General features: G+C 40.7%; 1 protein-coding gene across 16 annotated transcripts in view; it reads left to right on the top strand.

Annotated features, from left to right (window-relative positions):
- Window positions 1–16,228, top strand: part of Dnah14 (dynein, axonemal, heavy chain 14) — a 317,770-nt gene that overhangs the window by 198,753 nt on the left and 102,789 nt on the right. For 15 of the 16 annotated variants that reach the window (XM_013507038.1, XM_013507034.1, XM_013507036.1 and 12 more), the window contains 9 exons: window positions 318–385; window positions 1,099–1,277; window positions 2,460–2,588; window positions 3,958–4,098; window positions 5,006–5,173; window positions 6,151–6,321; window positions 11,525–11,692; window positions 12,371–12,463; window positions 15,177–15,374. In XM_013507038.1, the coding sequence (XP_013362492.1) occupies window positions 318–385; window positions 1,099–1,277; window positions 2,460–2,588; window positions 3,958–4,098; window positions 5,006–5,173; window positions 6,151–6,321; window positions 11,525–11,692; window positions 12,371–12,463; window positions 15,177–15,374 (1,315 nt within the window). The remainder of the gene's footprint in view (window positions 1–317; window positions 386–1,098; window positions 1,278–2,459; window positions 2,589–3,957; window positions 4,099–5,005; window positions 5,174–6,150; window positions 6,322–11,524; window positions 11,693–12,370; window positions 12,464–15,176; window positions 15,375–16,228) is intronic. The other variant, XM_013507039.1, reaches the window with a different exon arrangement.

Here is a 16,228-nt window from a genome sequence, read left to right as displayed (position 1 = left end):
AAAAAAAAAAAAAAACAAAACATTGAGCTCACTGTGCAGCCCAAGTGGCTTCAAGTTCCCTGGGGTCTTCCCAGCCTCAACCTCTCCCTAGTTCATTTTTTAAGTAAGCCTATGTTAAGTTGGAATATCACTTCCAGTGGTGACACTGACTGTATGTGTAAAAGTATAAATAGAAAAAAAGAATGAAAAACTTACTTTCTTATAGGAAATACAAGTAAAATCAACCACATGCTGTTACTTTCATAGCTTTTTGTGTTAACACAGTCACAATGGTAAACAAACTAATTTTAAATTCTTGAAACATTTGATCCCAATAGCCTAAAGCAAAACCTCCACATCTTGGTTTCTGAAGCCCAGCGGGACAAGACAGCGACTGAAAATCTTGGTAGGTCTTTCAGACAGCTTCAAGCCTCTTCTGCCTCAGCCACATACAAGTCATGTTTTATGTGTAGATATCTCGGCAGTTTCAGCTGATGATGTACAGTAAACAGACCTGGGAAACATACACTGCCCTCGCAGGCCACCTGCTGTGCAAAGGCAGAGTGGCTGTGGCAGGGGAGCAGAGCACACTGCCTTTCTTCTTCCTCGTGGGGCACAGACAAGATCTAGACATGACTTCAGACGCTGCCTCTGTTTCTCTCCCATGGTCTCAGGCCTAGTGCGATGGAAAGTTGTTGTTTTGTAGTTCTTAAATCAGGCCATCAACAGAAATGTGCGGTGAGCCTCAGCAGCATCATCCTGAGTGCACTGGCTCAGTAGCTAGGGAAGCAGCAAGCAAGGTGGGCAAGGGTCCCAAGGTTGCTTGGGAAGGGAAGGGTAGTCGAGAAATCTGTATTTTTGTTGCCATGGCACTGTCCCAGGCGACCCTCTGGATGGTCTCATCAGGAAGGCACCTTAACTGGACCAGTCTGCTGACCTGCAAGCCTTGTGTGTGTCTCGTACAGTGGGGAATGGATGCTCTGAGCGAGGGCTGCACTGCACCTGACTGGGGCCGCAGAGCTGCCGCTTACCATGGAGAGAGGAAGTGTTCCAAAGCAGTGTGCCTGCTCCTTACAAAGTGTCCCAGATTTGTTTCTCTTTTTGTATTTGGCATCACAGATAATACTACTAAGAAGCTAGAGGCTGGAACTGATAGTTCACTTACAAATGATAAAGGAATTACGGTCTCTACAGTAAATTTTTGCACCAGTATGACAGCTACCAAAGCCAAGGAGATGATTCTTAAGAAGTTAGTAAGAAAAGCTAAAGACACTTTGGGAGCTCCTAAGAACAGCAAGGTAATCACCTCCATTACCTGTTAAGGAAGCTTCCTACTATCAAACAATAAGTCAATTTAATGGATACTGATAAAAAGGAAAGAGTGTTTAGTATATACTCCTGAGCAGCCCCAGAACCCTAGCTCTCCAATCCATGTAGTTGTTAGCGCAGGGTGACCAGTACTGACTGAGAACTAGTAAGGCCAGAGTAACTAGTAAGGGTGCTGAGTAACTGGGCAATCATTAGCAAGCAAGAGAAATTTTAGTCAGTTTGTGACACAAGAAACAAGAAACCGAGTTTCTCACTAAAAACCGATGTTAACAGTTACAAATTAGGTAATTAGATAATTTAAAGTAAAGAGCTATGTGTATTTTTTAACTAGTCAATTGTTTTACAAAAACAGCCTAAAAAGGTGAGACACAGAGGTCACAGTCAGGGTGCTTGAGGCCTGATGTTCTCAGAGGAGGAAAGTACCAGGTTTAAAACTGAACATGTGTCTGAGTTATCCCCTGGTTGCTCGTGACAACAGCATTTGCATTAGAATTTTTAGTATAGTTCCAGATCATAGTCTTATTCCCAAACCAGGGTGTACTGCATAAAAGTCCATACAGCAGTACCTTGCCAGTAAGAGGCATTCAGTAAGGACATTCCTCAAAAACAGTAGGCACATTCCTTTGTAATAGCCACAATTACTTTATCAGCATCAAATGCATTTCTCTCACCAGATTATAGGTCCACTGAGAGTGAGTTAGAGTTCCTGTTATTTTGAAAACCTGTTGTTTTCTAAAATCATATCTGTAAAATAGATTTTGATCTGCTAGGTTTTGTTTTGTTGTTACTGTTTTTATTTTTTGTTTGTTTCTTTTCTAAGACTGAAGATCAAAGCCAGGGCCTTCACACTGAGCTACACTCTTTAGCCTTTTTAATTATTTTATTTTATTTTACTGAGACAATGTTTCACTAAGTCTCTAAGTTGCCCACACTGGGCTCATACTTACAACCCTCCTGCCTCTGCGTCCCAGCATGCTGGGATTCTAGGTGTACACCACCATGCCCCGCTTGATCAGCTATTTGTTAATGGAAAAATAGATGTTAATGCCTGTAATTTTGTTCTTGTAACAAAGCATAATTGATATTCCTGGTTCAGAATTTCAACAAAGGCTGTTTTAATTAGTGGGTTGAATGTACTTGTCTCCCTTCAGGCTGTAATATTCATTGACGACTTGAACGTACCAGTGCCAGATGCGAGTGGAGCACAACCCCCGCTGGAGCTGGTCAGGCAGCTGCTGGACATGGGAGGGGTCTATGACACACAAAGAAACGTGTGGAAGGTACAAAACACACTGAGACTGTTCACCTTAAGTTGGTTACCTGACAGCAAATCAAATATTTGTAACACTGTTGAGTGAGTTAAGTGAGAGGTTCAGAAAGCTTAGCCATTTGGACATATTAAAGTCTGAGGCCTTAAATTAACTACACCAATATGTCTTTGCAATTTAAAACAGGTTCATGGGTTTGGAGAAGCTCTACTTTTGTAAATTCAAATCTTAGTAAGCACTGCAGGTCCGCCCTAAAGGTTTAGCTTCTGAGTCAACGCTCACCGTTGCTACCTATATCAATAATCAGATTCTCAGTGCATCTGTAGTCAGTACACATGAGCAAGCTAGTGAAATGGCCTTCCAAACGCATCTGCAATCTCTGCATAAAACTTTCTTTAAGAACTTAGAGCAAAAGTTTTTTGAAGCATTGCATAATCAAAAAATTCCCAGTCAGGTGTTCTTGTACACACTCCTTTTCTGAGGAACTGCCACTCTTGTTTTCCAGAATGGCTGCACTGATGCGCATTCCCACCAATAAGCTGTGAATTTCCTGCCTCTGAGCTCGCCAGCAGTGGTTCTGTCGGCCTTGTTGTGTTTGGCTGGTTGGTTTAAGATTCCGGGGAGGGGAGGGGAACCTGGCTCATGCACATGCTGCCAGAAGAGCATCCCCCCGAGTGACACTGGCACGCTGCCCCCGTGGTTTAGATTTGCATTTCCCTCATGATAGCTAATGTTGGGCACTTTTCATACGCCTGTTAGGGAAATTCCTATGTTTTCTTTCATTACAATTTCTTGCTCATTTTTAATTGGGTTACTTGTGGGTTTGGTTTTTTTAAAATTTTATTTTGAGCTTTGCTTTTGAGAGGTTTGAGTTCCTTACATATTCTGAATGTCAACCCCTTACTGGTATAAATACTTTTTTCTTCCACTCTGCAGGTTGTCTTTTCACTCTGTTGATTATTTTTGCAGTGCAGGAGCTTTCTAATATGGCATTGTCCTATTTGTCTATTTCTGCTTTGTTGCTTTGTCGTTTTGAATGTTACCCCCTAAATCCTTGCCTGGACCAATATTATAAAGCATTTCCCCTATGTTTCCTTCTAGTGCTTTCATTGTTTTGAGTAATGGTTTGTTTTTTTTTAAAAAAATGGGCTATTTCCTCACAACATTCAGGTAGCATATCTTGAAATTACATTTTAGGATAGGTTACTTCTAAGAACATGGATTTCTATGACCATTGTGACTTTGTTTTGCAATACATGGTAACCTCATCCTATTTGCCCAAATGTTTTCTCAGTCTTTTGTTCATTTGGGGTAGAGAAGAGGGCAAGCTAGCTACTCTCCCACATTCCTTCAGGCACTGTCCCTCTTCACTCTCCCGCAGAGCGTCCAGGATCTGTCTGTGGTGGCAGCGTCCTATGTCCCTCCAGTTGGTGGGCATGATGTCAACCCACGTCTCCTCAAGCATTTCTCTGTGCTGGTGCTGCCTCATCCTCCACAAAGTGCCTTACATTCTATTTTCGAGGTAATACATGTAGTTCAGTTTCTGCTGAAAAAATTCTAATTCCATAGTATAAAGGAAAATGTAAGAATTTATAACCACTAATATTGAAGAACATTCTCTAATGGGCTGGATTTTATTTTCCCCTATGTTTGTGTCCTATTGTTATCATTTGTCTCTTAATATAAAAAATATAGTGCAGTATATATATATATATATATATATATAAGGGAAGACATGTAGCGCATATTTAGTGCATGTTGAAAATGCACATCCCAGGACTTAATTCTCAGCGATTCCAATCCAGTAGATCCTGGGTGGAACTTGAGAATCTGCCTTTTTCTTAACATATGCTCTCTGACCTTTGTTCTTTTGCATTTTCTTATAGAAAGAAAACCTCTGAGAGAGCTGTTATGGCAGTATGGACTTGCATACATGTGTACTCTCTTCCAAAACAGACTCTTCTTCAGGTGTATATTATTGACCACCTGAATCAGAATTACCAAGGACTTTGGAAAAAATGAATTTTAAAATTTACCTTTACATTTTATAATCTAAAGAAGGAAATACCCATATCAGTTTTGAGAGATGTAGTAATCTTTCAGAAGATTTATTTTTCTAATAATATTAGATTTCAAGTTGAGCCATTTTCTCAAATAAGATATTTCGGAGTTTTCAGAAGGAAGCATGCATGTACCCCAACCCAGACTGAAGTCTATAATTTTACATTTCTTCTAGTAACATCTCCCAGGAGCAGGAAAGTGAGAGAATTAGCAGCACACCTGGTGCAATAGAGGCAGGACACCAGTTGGACCACAGCAGTGTATAATCTGTTTCCTAGCAAAGATTAACCAGAAATAGGCTATACCTGAAATCTTGAGGTCTATACTTCAGTTTTTTAAAAACTAAATTACAAAACTTCTTTTCAAAGGTTCACTTGGGATTGTATTTCTCCATCAATAACTTCACATCTGATGTCCAGAAATGCAAGGGTCCGATAATATCTTCTTCCCTGGATATGTATCATCACATATGTAAGCATATGTTACCAACACCCACAAAATGCCACTACATGTTTAACCTTCGAGACATGTTTAAGGTTTGTTTCAAAATAAATTCTCCAGCTTATTTTTAAAATTTAAATTGAGAACATGTAGTTTTACTGAATAGGCTCTCTGTCTCTGTCTCTGTGTCTGTCTCTCTCTCTCTCCCCGCTCCTTTTTTTTTTTTTTTTTTTTTTTTTTTGGTTTTTCTCCGGTACCGGGAACCAAACTCATGACCTTGCGCTTGCCAGGCAGGCGCTTTGCCACTGAGCTAAATCCCCAGCCCCTCCCCGCTCCTTTTTATTGCTATTGTCAGCATGAAATTGTTCAAAGGGAAAAAGTGAAATTCATGTTGATTTTGCTGTTTATTAGCAGCTTATCCCATGAATAAGTTGAAAATAATTATCCAAGTAATTCCAACCAGAAAATTCAGTGATGAAACCACTACAATATTGGCTGAGCAGGAAAAGAAATGACATGGGTTATAAGGTAGCTTTTGGTTTTGCTTCCTTTCTGAGGTCTAATTTGGCCATCAGAAGATGATGGCCTGTGTGTGTACATGGTAAGATAGCTGGTTGAATTTTCACAGATTTTGCCAGGAGTGTGGCTTTGGTCATTCTCCTTGGTTAAATTATTTTCAAAATTGTTAGGGAAAACAGACCTTGAATTTGGTACCTTTCTCCCCTTCCTATGGGACTTCAGCCCTCACTAGCACATGTGATCTCTGAAATGGGTAATTAGGGCTTTTTAATCCAAATTTAGAATACTGAACACATCAACCTTAAGAAGCACCCCCGCTCCAGGCTGGTGCCGCGGTTTCCCATCCTGATAACCTGTGCACAGTGTAGCCCCTAACTCCCTTCCATCAGGCTGCTGCTGTGCCGAGTTTCCTTGACTTCTAGCTTGCCCATCTCATCAGAATTTCAGGGTGTCCCTTGTAGAAACTGGTAGTTCTTACCTTGCACAATTGCTTCTGTCTTTATGGACTGTGAATCTTTGCCTCACACACCACCCTCTGGCTGTTTCTGAGCAGCTTCTGCTAGGCCTTCTGCAAGCTGACAAGGCTGTCATTAACTCTAAGGAAACGGTTGCCCTGTTCTTCGTACATGAAGCTTCTCGTGTATTTCATGACCGCCTCATGGAACCTTCTGAACAAACCATTTTTTATCAGGTGCTCTCAAAGGAACTGGAGAAGTACTTTGAGGTAAGTTTACACTTTACAAGTATTTCAAATAGAATCCTGCCTCTTCCCCCAAAAAAGTTATTTTATGGAAATCCCTAAGCATTTCTCTAATGTTCGTGAAAGCACCTTTATCTTAACAGTTTCATCTTTCACTTGAAATGCGAGAGAGCAGAGGTTGAGATGACGGCGGGGAGGGCTCCCTACCTTTATTCATGCCGTGGGTTCCTGGGAGCTTCTGAATGGCGGGTTGCCTCCAGGACTGGCAGGACTGTCTCAAGATACTTCGCCAGTCTCTTACCCTCCCTACCCTTTGCATTTTGGTTTCTCAATGCTTGTGCTTTCGCGCAGGTCATGAGTGAAAGTATTTCCCAGGCTGGGTCACAGGGAAAGGGTGTGAGTACGTGGAGCAGTGCACCTGGCCCGTGACTGTCTCTGCTCTCCCTGCCTGTGAGCATCCAGGAGGACGACTCGCCGGGGCGACTCCCCTTCCCTGTTCCTCTTGTTTGGCAGTGCCAGTTCCTCTCACTCCTCATAGAAGTCTAGGAAATAGAAAATTCAAAAGCACAACTACACTTTACAACAGTAAAAGAGATTTCTAGAAGATAAACTTCATATAGGAAGATAAATATAGTTTTACACACATGCACATAACAGAAAATACAACATATATATATGAACCTGTATTAGTACATGTGTGTATATGTGTGTGTTTGAGATGCACAAATTCATAAAGATACTTAAAATTCCTCTACATATCCCATCACTGTTTTCTTTTAATTCAAATTTTCTGTTCTTCAGCACAGACACATCTTGATACAATTAAGCATGTTGCCCCATATGGTTTCTGCCCTCCAGTCTCTTTCTGATATCTGCTAGAATGATGTTTCCCCTCAGCACTAAAGATAGCCTTTTCTTCTCACTCACTGGTCCCCAGCCTTCCGGGCTTCTCTGGGTACACTCTTCTTCCTCTTCCTCCCTAGGCACTCCTAGGTGATACGGCAGCGGCATCTCGTCCCTTACTTCCTCCTACTCTTGCCCTCACTGTCCGCTGGTCACAGCCCGAGAGACAGAGGACACAAAGATGACAGACACAGCCACTTCTCTGGGGGCCATGACCACCTCCTCTGTTAGAAGGCTATGCGTCAGCAGCACAGGACTCTGTCTCAGTTTCTTCTCTGCTACAGGAGGGGCAGTGATGTTGCCTACCTCACAGCATTCTGGTGGGACATCATACACCAACATAAGTAAAATGTTTAGGAATATCTCTGACACCCAGGGAGTGCTCACTAAGTGCAAGCTGTCGTAACACTGAAGAGAACTAAACCTTATATCTGTGTTTCAAACTCCTGATGATGGGTGGTGGAAAGACGTGAAATCTAGAGACCTTGGATTGACCTCTATATCTATTTCGTGTTAGAACATTTCATACTCAGTATGTGTTAAGACATTCCAAACTCCAGTCTGAGTATCCTCTCCACCATGAAGAGGTTGGGCTTATCAATATCAGCAGCCAGATCTCTATCCGTGCCCAAAATGTGAACAGTGTGATCCCTGCTCCCTCTGTCTAAGCACCCGCAGGCCCTGCCTTGGGACAGGCCTGGCCACCATTTAAAGCACAGTTCGTGAACACAGAGGAGATGCTGAAACACAAATCATCCATGTTCTCTCTTATATGTGTAATGTAAAGCCGTGAAATTCACAGAAGCTGAGAGTAGACTAGGGGCTTGGAGGAGTGAGGAGCTGATGATCAAAGGGTACCAACACCAAGACAAGAGAAATAAACATAGTATAATAGTAGTGTTTATACATTTCAAAAACACTAAGAATAAATATCACCATGGAAAATCCTTAAGTATTTGATGTGATAATATATTAATTTTATTTATCATTTCACATTGTATTCATAAGTCATAACATCACTGTGTATTCCATAAACGTATTCAACCATACTTAGTCAATAAACAATAAAAATACATTTTTAAATTTTCAGCTCATGCTTTCTTTCTCTTAGTGATCTTTTCTGGCCAATACCACCCCATTTCCAGATTTAGAGCCCTGAGTCATATTTTCATAGTACTATGGGATTTTCCTTTCATAAAACTTACTATAATATAACTGCCTGTCTCTCCAACATGCAAGTTACTATAACTGCCTGTCTCTCCAACCTACAAGGCACACTCATGGAATTTTATCTTCTCCTAAATCTTCAAATTTAGCATCCTCCCACACCCAATATGTCTAGGATGAATACATGAGGAATGGAAAGACTTAATGCTCTGAATAGAGTTTATGTCTGTCTTGGGAGAAGTTGCAACTGTAATTCAGTTTTAAGAATTTACCACACCAAGGAAGAGATGTAGAGGAAGTAGGAAATAAACAAGAAAATGTAAGGGCCTTGACCTAGCAGGGTCAGTAGTATGGACAGGAAGAGCAGCTACAATACCCCAAATTAAACACGGTATTAACCAACTCTTCCTTAAGAACAGGAGGATATAAATTACTTCTGCGCAAATTTGGGTTTATGTAGTGTATTTTAATTACTTGATTGTTGGCTTTTTAAAAAAAATATATGACATCAGAAAACGGAAAGACATACTGCGTTCCAGAGCAAGCAGAATCAATAATGTCATAATGGCCATACTACCAAAACTGATATATAGACTTAACTGATTTCTAATCAAAATACAAAAGCATTCCTCACAGAACTAGAAAGATCCTAATATGTATATGGAAACAGAACAAGCCCAGAATAGTAAAAGCAATCCTGAGCAACAAAAACAAAGCAGGAGCCATCACAATCAGATTTCAAGCTATATTACAAAGCTATAGCAATATAGTACAGGCACAAAACGTCATGCAGATCAGCAGAACAGAATAGAAGACACAGAAACAACCCCAGGCATATTAAGCTATCTGATCTTTGACATAGGGGCCAAAAACATACATTGGAGGAAGGATAGCCTCTAACAAATGGTGCTGGGAAAACTGGGTATCCATATGGAGAAAATTGACTCTAGACCCATGTCTATTACCATGCACCAATAAATAAATAAATAAATAAATATGGATCAAAGACCTAGATATTTAAACAAAAACAATCTGCTAAAACATGAAATAGGTACAATTCTTGAAAACATAGGCACCATCAAGGACTTTTTAAACAGAACCCCAATTGCATAAGAAATAACATCCAGAGTCAACAAATGGAATCATATAAAATTAAAAAGCTTCAAAATAGCAAAGGAAACAACCAACAGAATGAAAAAAAGAAGCCTACAGAAAGGGAAAGAGTTTGCCTGCCACTCTTCAGACAGAGGACTACTATCTGTAATCTGTAGAGACCCCCAAAATAAAGGACCCAGTCATAAAATGGGCAGGTGAAGTAGAAACTTCACAGAGGTTACAGATGACCAAATACATGAAGAAATGTTCAACATCTCTGGCCATTAAGGAAGTACAAATTAAAACAACACTGAGACCCTCTCTTACCCTAGAAAGAATGGCCATCATCAAGAAATAGGGAAAATTTTATACACACACACACAGGACAGCTAAGATAATTGTACCACTAATTTCTATTAGTTCATTGGAAGGAACAGTTAGTGCTTATATTCTTCATGCCTATATCTTGTAATCTGAGCAAGTACTTTGAAGATAACAATATGCGATATAGTAACCCTTGTTAATTTTCTATCATCTAGCTTTGAAATTCTGTATCATTTTATTAGCTCTTTTTCTCTCTTTAAAATAAAAAAATCAAATAATGGCAAATGCTGAGGAGACCAGTGAAAAAGGAACCTTCTGCATTGTTGGTGGGAATGTATGGTGGTACAACTATTATGGAAATCAATATGGAGATTCTTCAAAACACTGAAACTAGAATTTCCATTCAGCCCAACTATTCCCTTTCTAGATATCTTCCCAAAAAAGTTAAATATATTGTATTACAGTGATACCTGCACACCCATGTTTATAGCTGCACAATTCATAATTGCTAAATCTTGGGAGCAGCCTATATGTCTGTCAATACATAAATGGATAAAGAAATGTGGTATTTATACAGAAAGTGGTGTACTACTCTGCCATAAAGGATAAATTTGAGTCATTGGTAGCAAAATAGATACACCTTGGGACCCTAATATTTAGTGAAAATCAGACACATGGCTAAAATGTCACATAACTTCTCTTATATGAGAAACCCAAAGTATAAATAATTTAAAGATCAAAAGGGAAAAAATAGACAATAGGAAATAGGGAGATAAATGTATATATATATTTTTTCTAGTACTGGGTACTACAATGTGCCAGGCACTATTTTAAGCACTTTGCATGCCCGTACTCACATTCATCTTCACTCATAAGGACTCTGATGTGCACCTGCTACTTGCCTTATTTTTTTTTTTTTTTTTTTTTTTTTTTTTTTTTTGTCTTTTTGAGACAAGGTCTCGCTATGCAGTTCAGGCTGGCCTTGAGCTCACTTTGTAGCCCAGGCTGGTCTTGAACTTGCAACAATCCTCCTGCCTCAGCCTCCCGAGTGCTGGGATTACAGGCGTGTGCCACCACGCTTGCTGTCCTTATTTGACAGGTGAAACGAGAGGGGTTAAAAGCGTGCCCAAAGTTTTGCTCAGGATATCTATTGCCTGATAATCCCTAGCCATTGTACCCTACAACCCCCTAGCTGTCATCTAGCAGTTGCTGAACCAGCATCTTCTGACTGACCACCACGAGTGTCCCATGCAGGCCTCAGGGCAGCAAGTACTGAGGATGCACACAGTACTGGTGTACCAGATGCTAGCAGCCAGAGGCAGCAGGCAGTGCGCACTGTTGTGAGGCACCTGCAGGATGGAGGGTTTGCCTTGCCTGCTTTAGAGGAGTAATCGATCAGACTGCAGGTTTGGGGTGGTAGCTAACAACTGACAGGAAAAGTTCTTTACCCAGATTGTTGATAGATTGTAAGATCTCTGCAACGTACGTGTATCTCCAACAACCTGAAGTCCGTCAGCCCTCAGAGTTCTCAGACAAAACTGTATGTACAACTGCATTCTAAAGTGTTGTTCTGGGAAGAGGCCCCCAGGCTTCAGTGCCCAAAGGACTTCACAGCTTGAGAAGGCAGATTCCCTGAGTCCCAACTCCTTTGGGCAGGAGGTTCTATGACTCATATATGTTGATCTCGATGAGAAGCATAATCATGCTCTTATAATGTTATATTCTGATCCTACAATAGATTCAGTGGACACAGCAAAACCTCATGAATGACACAACTGTGTTTGTGGACTTTCTGGACATAAACAAGCCTCTCAGAAAAAAGATCTATCAGAATACTAATGACTATGATAAACTTGCTGCTGTGCTGAGTGAATTCCAAATGAAGTTGGGGTCAAAGTCTTTGGAGGTAAAGACATATATCCTATAAAAATCTGAGCGGTGCAACGTATGTACAGATATACATAGACACATATATATCTCCAATATGTTTGTGTGTGTGTGTGTGTGTGTGTGTGTGTGAGAGAGAGAGAGAGAGAGAGAGAGAGAGAGAGAGAGAGAGAGAGAGAGTAGGGTGGGAGAGGAAAGAAATGGCAGTGTCCCCTCAGGTTTCAAGAAAGACCCATAGAAATACAGTTTTACATTATTTTACCTCATTTTGTCTCACTTTTGGATTAATTTTAAAGACATGGATGCAGCTGAGGCTACAAGGAGTTAAATGTTTAGTGCTAATGAAGTTAAGAAATGCAACAGAGTGTGCTCTGACATGTTGCGGAGGAACAGCAACCTCCCGCTGTCTCCCCTGGTGTCCTGGGCAGAGAGGTGTTAAGACAGGGAAGCCAACAGATCACAAGTGCCGCAAGCCCGTGCCCCTCTCCCTTCACTCTCCTTCACCAATGGATGCCTAGTGCCACTCTGCAGATGTGGCAGAGGCGTCCTTTCCAAGATGCAGTTGAGCTAGCTGGTGGCTGAGATCTCAGACACCAAGGACTGACATTCTCATCCTGCACCTTCTGTGTACAACCACCAGGCACTCTGGGTTTTGCCAACCCTATCATTAGTTCATTTGTCACTGTTCCTCTGCTAGGTTTCTCATTCCATGGTGTTCTTCAAGGAAGCCATAGAGCACATCACAAGAGCCACAAGAGTCCTTCGGCAGTCAAGAGGTCACATGTTACTGGTAGGAATTTGAATTTTTGTGTCTGCAAAATAAAAACTAGGAAATGTCAATAAAATCTACTTTACAGTTTTATTCATCCATACTTTATGAAAAATCACAAGACTTAAATCCTAGGACAAGATCCTTGTCCTCACTCATTTGTGTAAGAAATTAGCTCACACATAAAACTGTTATATTTTTGGAAGATGCTTGATGTCAATAAAATCAGTGGGTCTGGCACTATCCCTTGTGCACACCTGCCTTAATATGACATCTGGGTAGGTGGGTCCTGACCTCAGAATAGGACACTAACTCAAACAAAGTGTGCTTCTCATGAGAACAAGTGGAAGCTAGGTCCTTGAAAAATTTCCAAATACTTTTAGGTAGAGAAAAGTTTTTGGAAAGCTAAATGAGATCCATAATTAGCAAATAAAATAAAGCACATTATTTAAGTTAAATAAAGCACATTATTTAAAACTATGTGTTACATTATTATTTATGCCTATTCTTTATTTTATACTTTATAGCTAGTTATTTGTAGTTTTTTTTCAAAGAAGACTTTTTCTTACATGTAGAAGATCTAGAGTTTTATTTATTATTCCTTCATTTAACAGACATTTACAATAAGATTGATCAAGAGGAGTTAAAAATTAGAAAATAGGATCAAGAGAAGAACCACAAAGCAAGTCCCTCCATCACCAAAAGCATTCCTTTGCTGCCGTTTCTATCTGGAGGTGGTGTTGCCCCCGCAGCTGTGCCTTAACTGTCCACGTGCATGGGCTCTCTTTCTCAGCTCTGTCATTTTCCACCATTTCCCACCATCTTGCATCCGTGAATCTAAAGTGTGGCTTTTATTGAATTTTATTCTTTTTAAGTGTGAAGGCCTTAGGTTCCATCCCCAGTACCAAAATATAGCAAAGAAGTAGCAGAAAGGGAAATGGCCAGGCTCACAAGGCACATGTGTGTGAGCCAAGAGTGCAGGAGTGACTCGGGGAGATGCAGGTTCGGTCCTTCCTGTGAGACAGCCAGCGGGTGCGCTGGTGAGAAGAGCAGAAGGCCTCTTTTGACAATTCACCTCCCCTGGGCCCCAGCCTTAGAGGCCCCAGCCCCAGCCAGTCACCACACTGGAGCAAGCCCTCAGCATGTAGAGCTTATCCACGCCTAAGAAGACACCGTGAGCATAGAAAATGCAGCCAGTAGCTCAGAAGTGTGATTGTACCAGTCCAGAGCAAAATATTAGCAAACCCAAACCAGCTATGTGTATGGAGTATGATAGACCATAGCAAGTGGGATTTATTCCCAGGAATGCGTGCTCAGTTTAATATACCAAAATCCATTAACATGCTGGGCATGATGGCGCACACCTGGAATCCCAGCACTCGCAAGCTGAAACAGGAGAATTGCTACAAATTCAAGACAGCCTGGGCTATATAGTGAGTTCAGTATGAGCCTGGACTACTTAGTGAGACCCTGTCTTAAAACAAACAACAAAAATTCATTAAATATACCGTATGATAGAAAAACCACACAAATCTCAATAGATGCCACCCAAAAGTATTTGATAAAATCCAACATATGTGATATTTTTAAGACACAGCAAGGAATAGAAGGGAACCTTGCCAACCTAGTAATGGGCACCTATGAAAACTTGCAGCCCTTTCCATGCTTAAGAGTGAGAAACTAAATGCTTTGCTTCTGAGATAGGGAGCAAAACAAGGACACCTGCATCCTAATTCCCGTTCAACACCACACTAGAGGTTCTAGGCAGGCAAGCGGACATAAGGGAATGAGGGACATTCACAGCGGGACAAGAGTAAATTGTCTTCACCCACAGTACACAGGGCCCTGTTACCTCAGAAAACCCTCAGGACAAACAGCTCGATTAGAAATAAACAGACACCTCACAAATGTGCATGAAAACGTGCTCCATACCGGTGCTCCTGGGGAACCCACAGTGAACCTCCACTCACACCTACAGAAGCAACCAGTCCCAGGGCCAGTGACTGTGATTACTCACCAGTGGGCCAGATGACATGCTCACTCCCTTGTTCCTGGTGGGAATGCAAAAGGGCCCAGTCCCCGGGAAGACAGCTAGGCAGTTTCTCACACGGCTAAGCATAGTCCTGCTGTTTGATCCAGCAAGCACACACCTCACTTCAGGCACTGGGTGGAGAAATTGGCTGCACATGACTAGAGGGGTCTTTTTAAAGTGATGGAAATGTTCTAAAACTGGCCTGTGTTCATAACTGCGTGAATCTGTAAGTTTACTAGAAGCATTGAATTGCATAGTCAGAGCAGGTGTTGTCTGTGAATTATATGTCAGTAAAGCTATATCATTTTTTAAAAAATGATATTGGCTTGGCCATCACTATCAGAGCATTTATCACTGTTCCCAATGAGTGTCTTCTTGCAATCAGATATTGACAATAATAGAGATTTATAAGTTTATCTGTGCTATTTTTCCAGACTATATTATTTTTCCAGTAAAATTGTATCATATATTTCCAAAAGCTATGACAATAAAAGATGAAAATATTAAATGTGGATGAGTGCCCTCTAAAAGTTTGATGAAATATTCAAATTATATTTAATATTCCTCCCAAAAAGATTATAAATAAAAATAATCTCAAGTTTATTTACTATGAAAATTTCTGGCACAAAGAAACAGAAATATGTATTGAAAGTTTCCGTGAAAATATATAAGAATCATATATTGAGTTTTTTCCTTCCAAAGATTGGAATAGATGGATGTGGAAAAGAAACTTGTGCAACGTTGGCCTGTTATTTGTCAGAACACAAACTATCCCGCATGCCTGTGTCTCACAAATATGCCTATGTAGAATGCAAAGAAACCTTTAAAAAAGTGTTTATTCAAGCAGGGATGGAAGACAGCCCCACTGTTCTGGTGGTTACTAACTTACACCAAGAACAAGTAAGTACTTTCTGTTTTTTTTTTTGTTTTTTTTGTTTTGTTTTGTTTTGTTTTTTGTTTTTCTCCGGTACCGGGAACCGAACTCACGACCTTGCGCTTGCTAGGCAGGCGCTTTGCCGCTGAGCTAAATCCCCAGCCCCCAGTACTTTCTGTTTTTTGTTGTTGGCTAACATTTGGCATTCATTTAGTACCCCCCACCCAAGAAACTTAATCTTTAAAAAGAAGATAAGGAGATATTTACATGTAGCCCTACTGGGGTCAGTCAATTCTTGTCATTATTCTCTGTCCTTATCTAGTTGTAGCCCATAGAGTTTATATATTTAATTACACCATAGTTTTGAATATTGCTGTTTTCCAAAGTATTTTCTATGTATCATTTTCATTTCAGTTGACAGTTTGGAAGTAATATATCTGAGTGGCTGAAGTCCCTCATCTTATAAGATGACTGTATTTTAAACATTACTGTACCCATTACTGCCATCCAGTCCTGGCACCCTCTGCTGGCCCACTGTGTGCCTGCGCAGCACTGAGGCCCCTGCTTCTCTCCTGTGCCCTCGTCCACCAGGGGCAGGACTTTCCTTGCAGGATGCACGCTCTTTATACACACCATTTTCTTAGCTGTGTTAGTTTGCATAAATTAGGCCCTTCTACAGCCAAAACATAATTAGGAATGCCACCCAGATATTTATTCCTTTGTGGAAAAATTTCAAGGGAACATTGTTCATTATTTATGTTCCAGAGACATAGTTATGAATATTGGTTTTTTTTTTTTTTTTTTGGTTTTTCTCCAGTACCGGGAACCGAACTCACGACCTTGCGCTTGCCAGGCAGGCGCTTTGCCACTGAGCTAAATC

Source organism: Chinchilla lanigera, unplaced genomic scaffold, assembly GCF_000276665.1.
Source record: "Chinchilla lanigera isolate Chin_1 unplaced genomic scaffold, ChiLan1.0 scaffold00119, whole genome shotgun sequence".
Lineage (NCBI taxonomy): Eukaryota > Metazoa > Chordata > Mammalia > Rodentia > Chinchillidae > Chinchilla > Chinchilla lanigera.
Note: the sequence above shows the minus strand (reverse complement) of the source record. Positions and strands in the feature narration are given on the sequence as shown.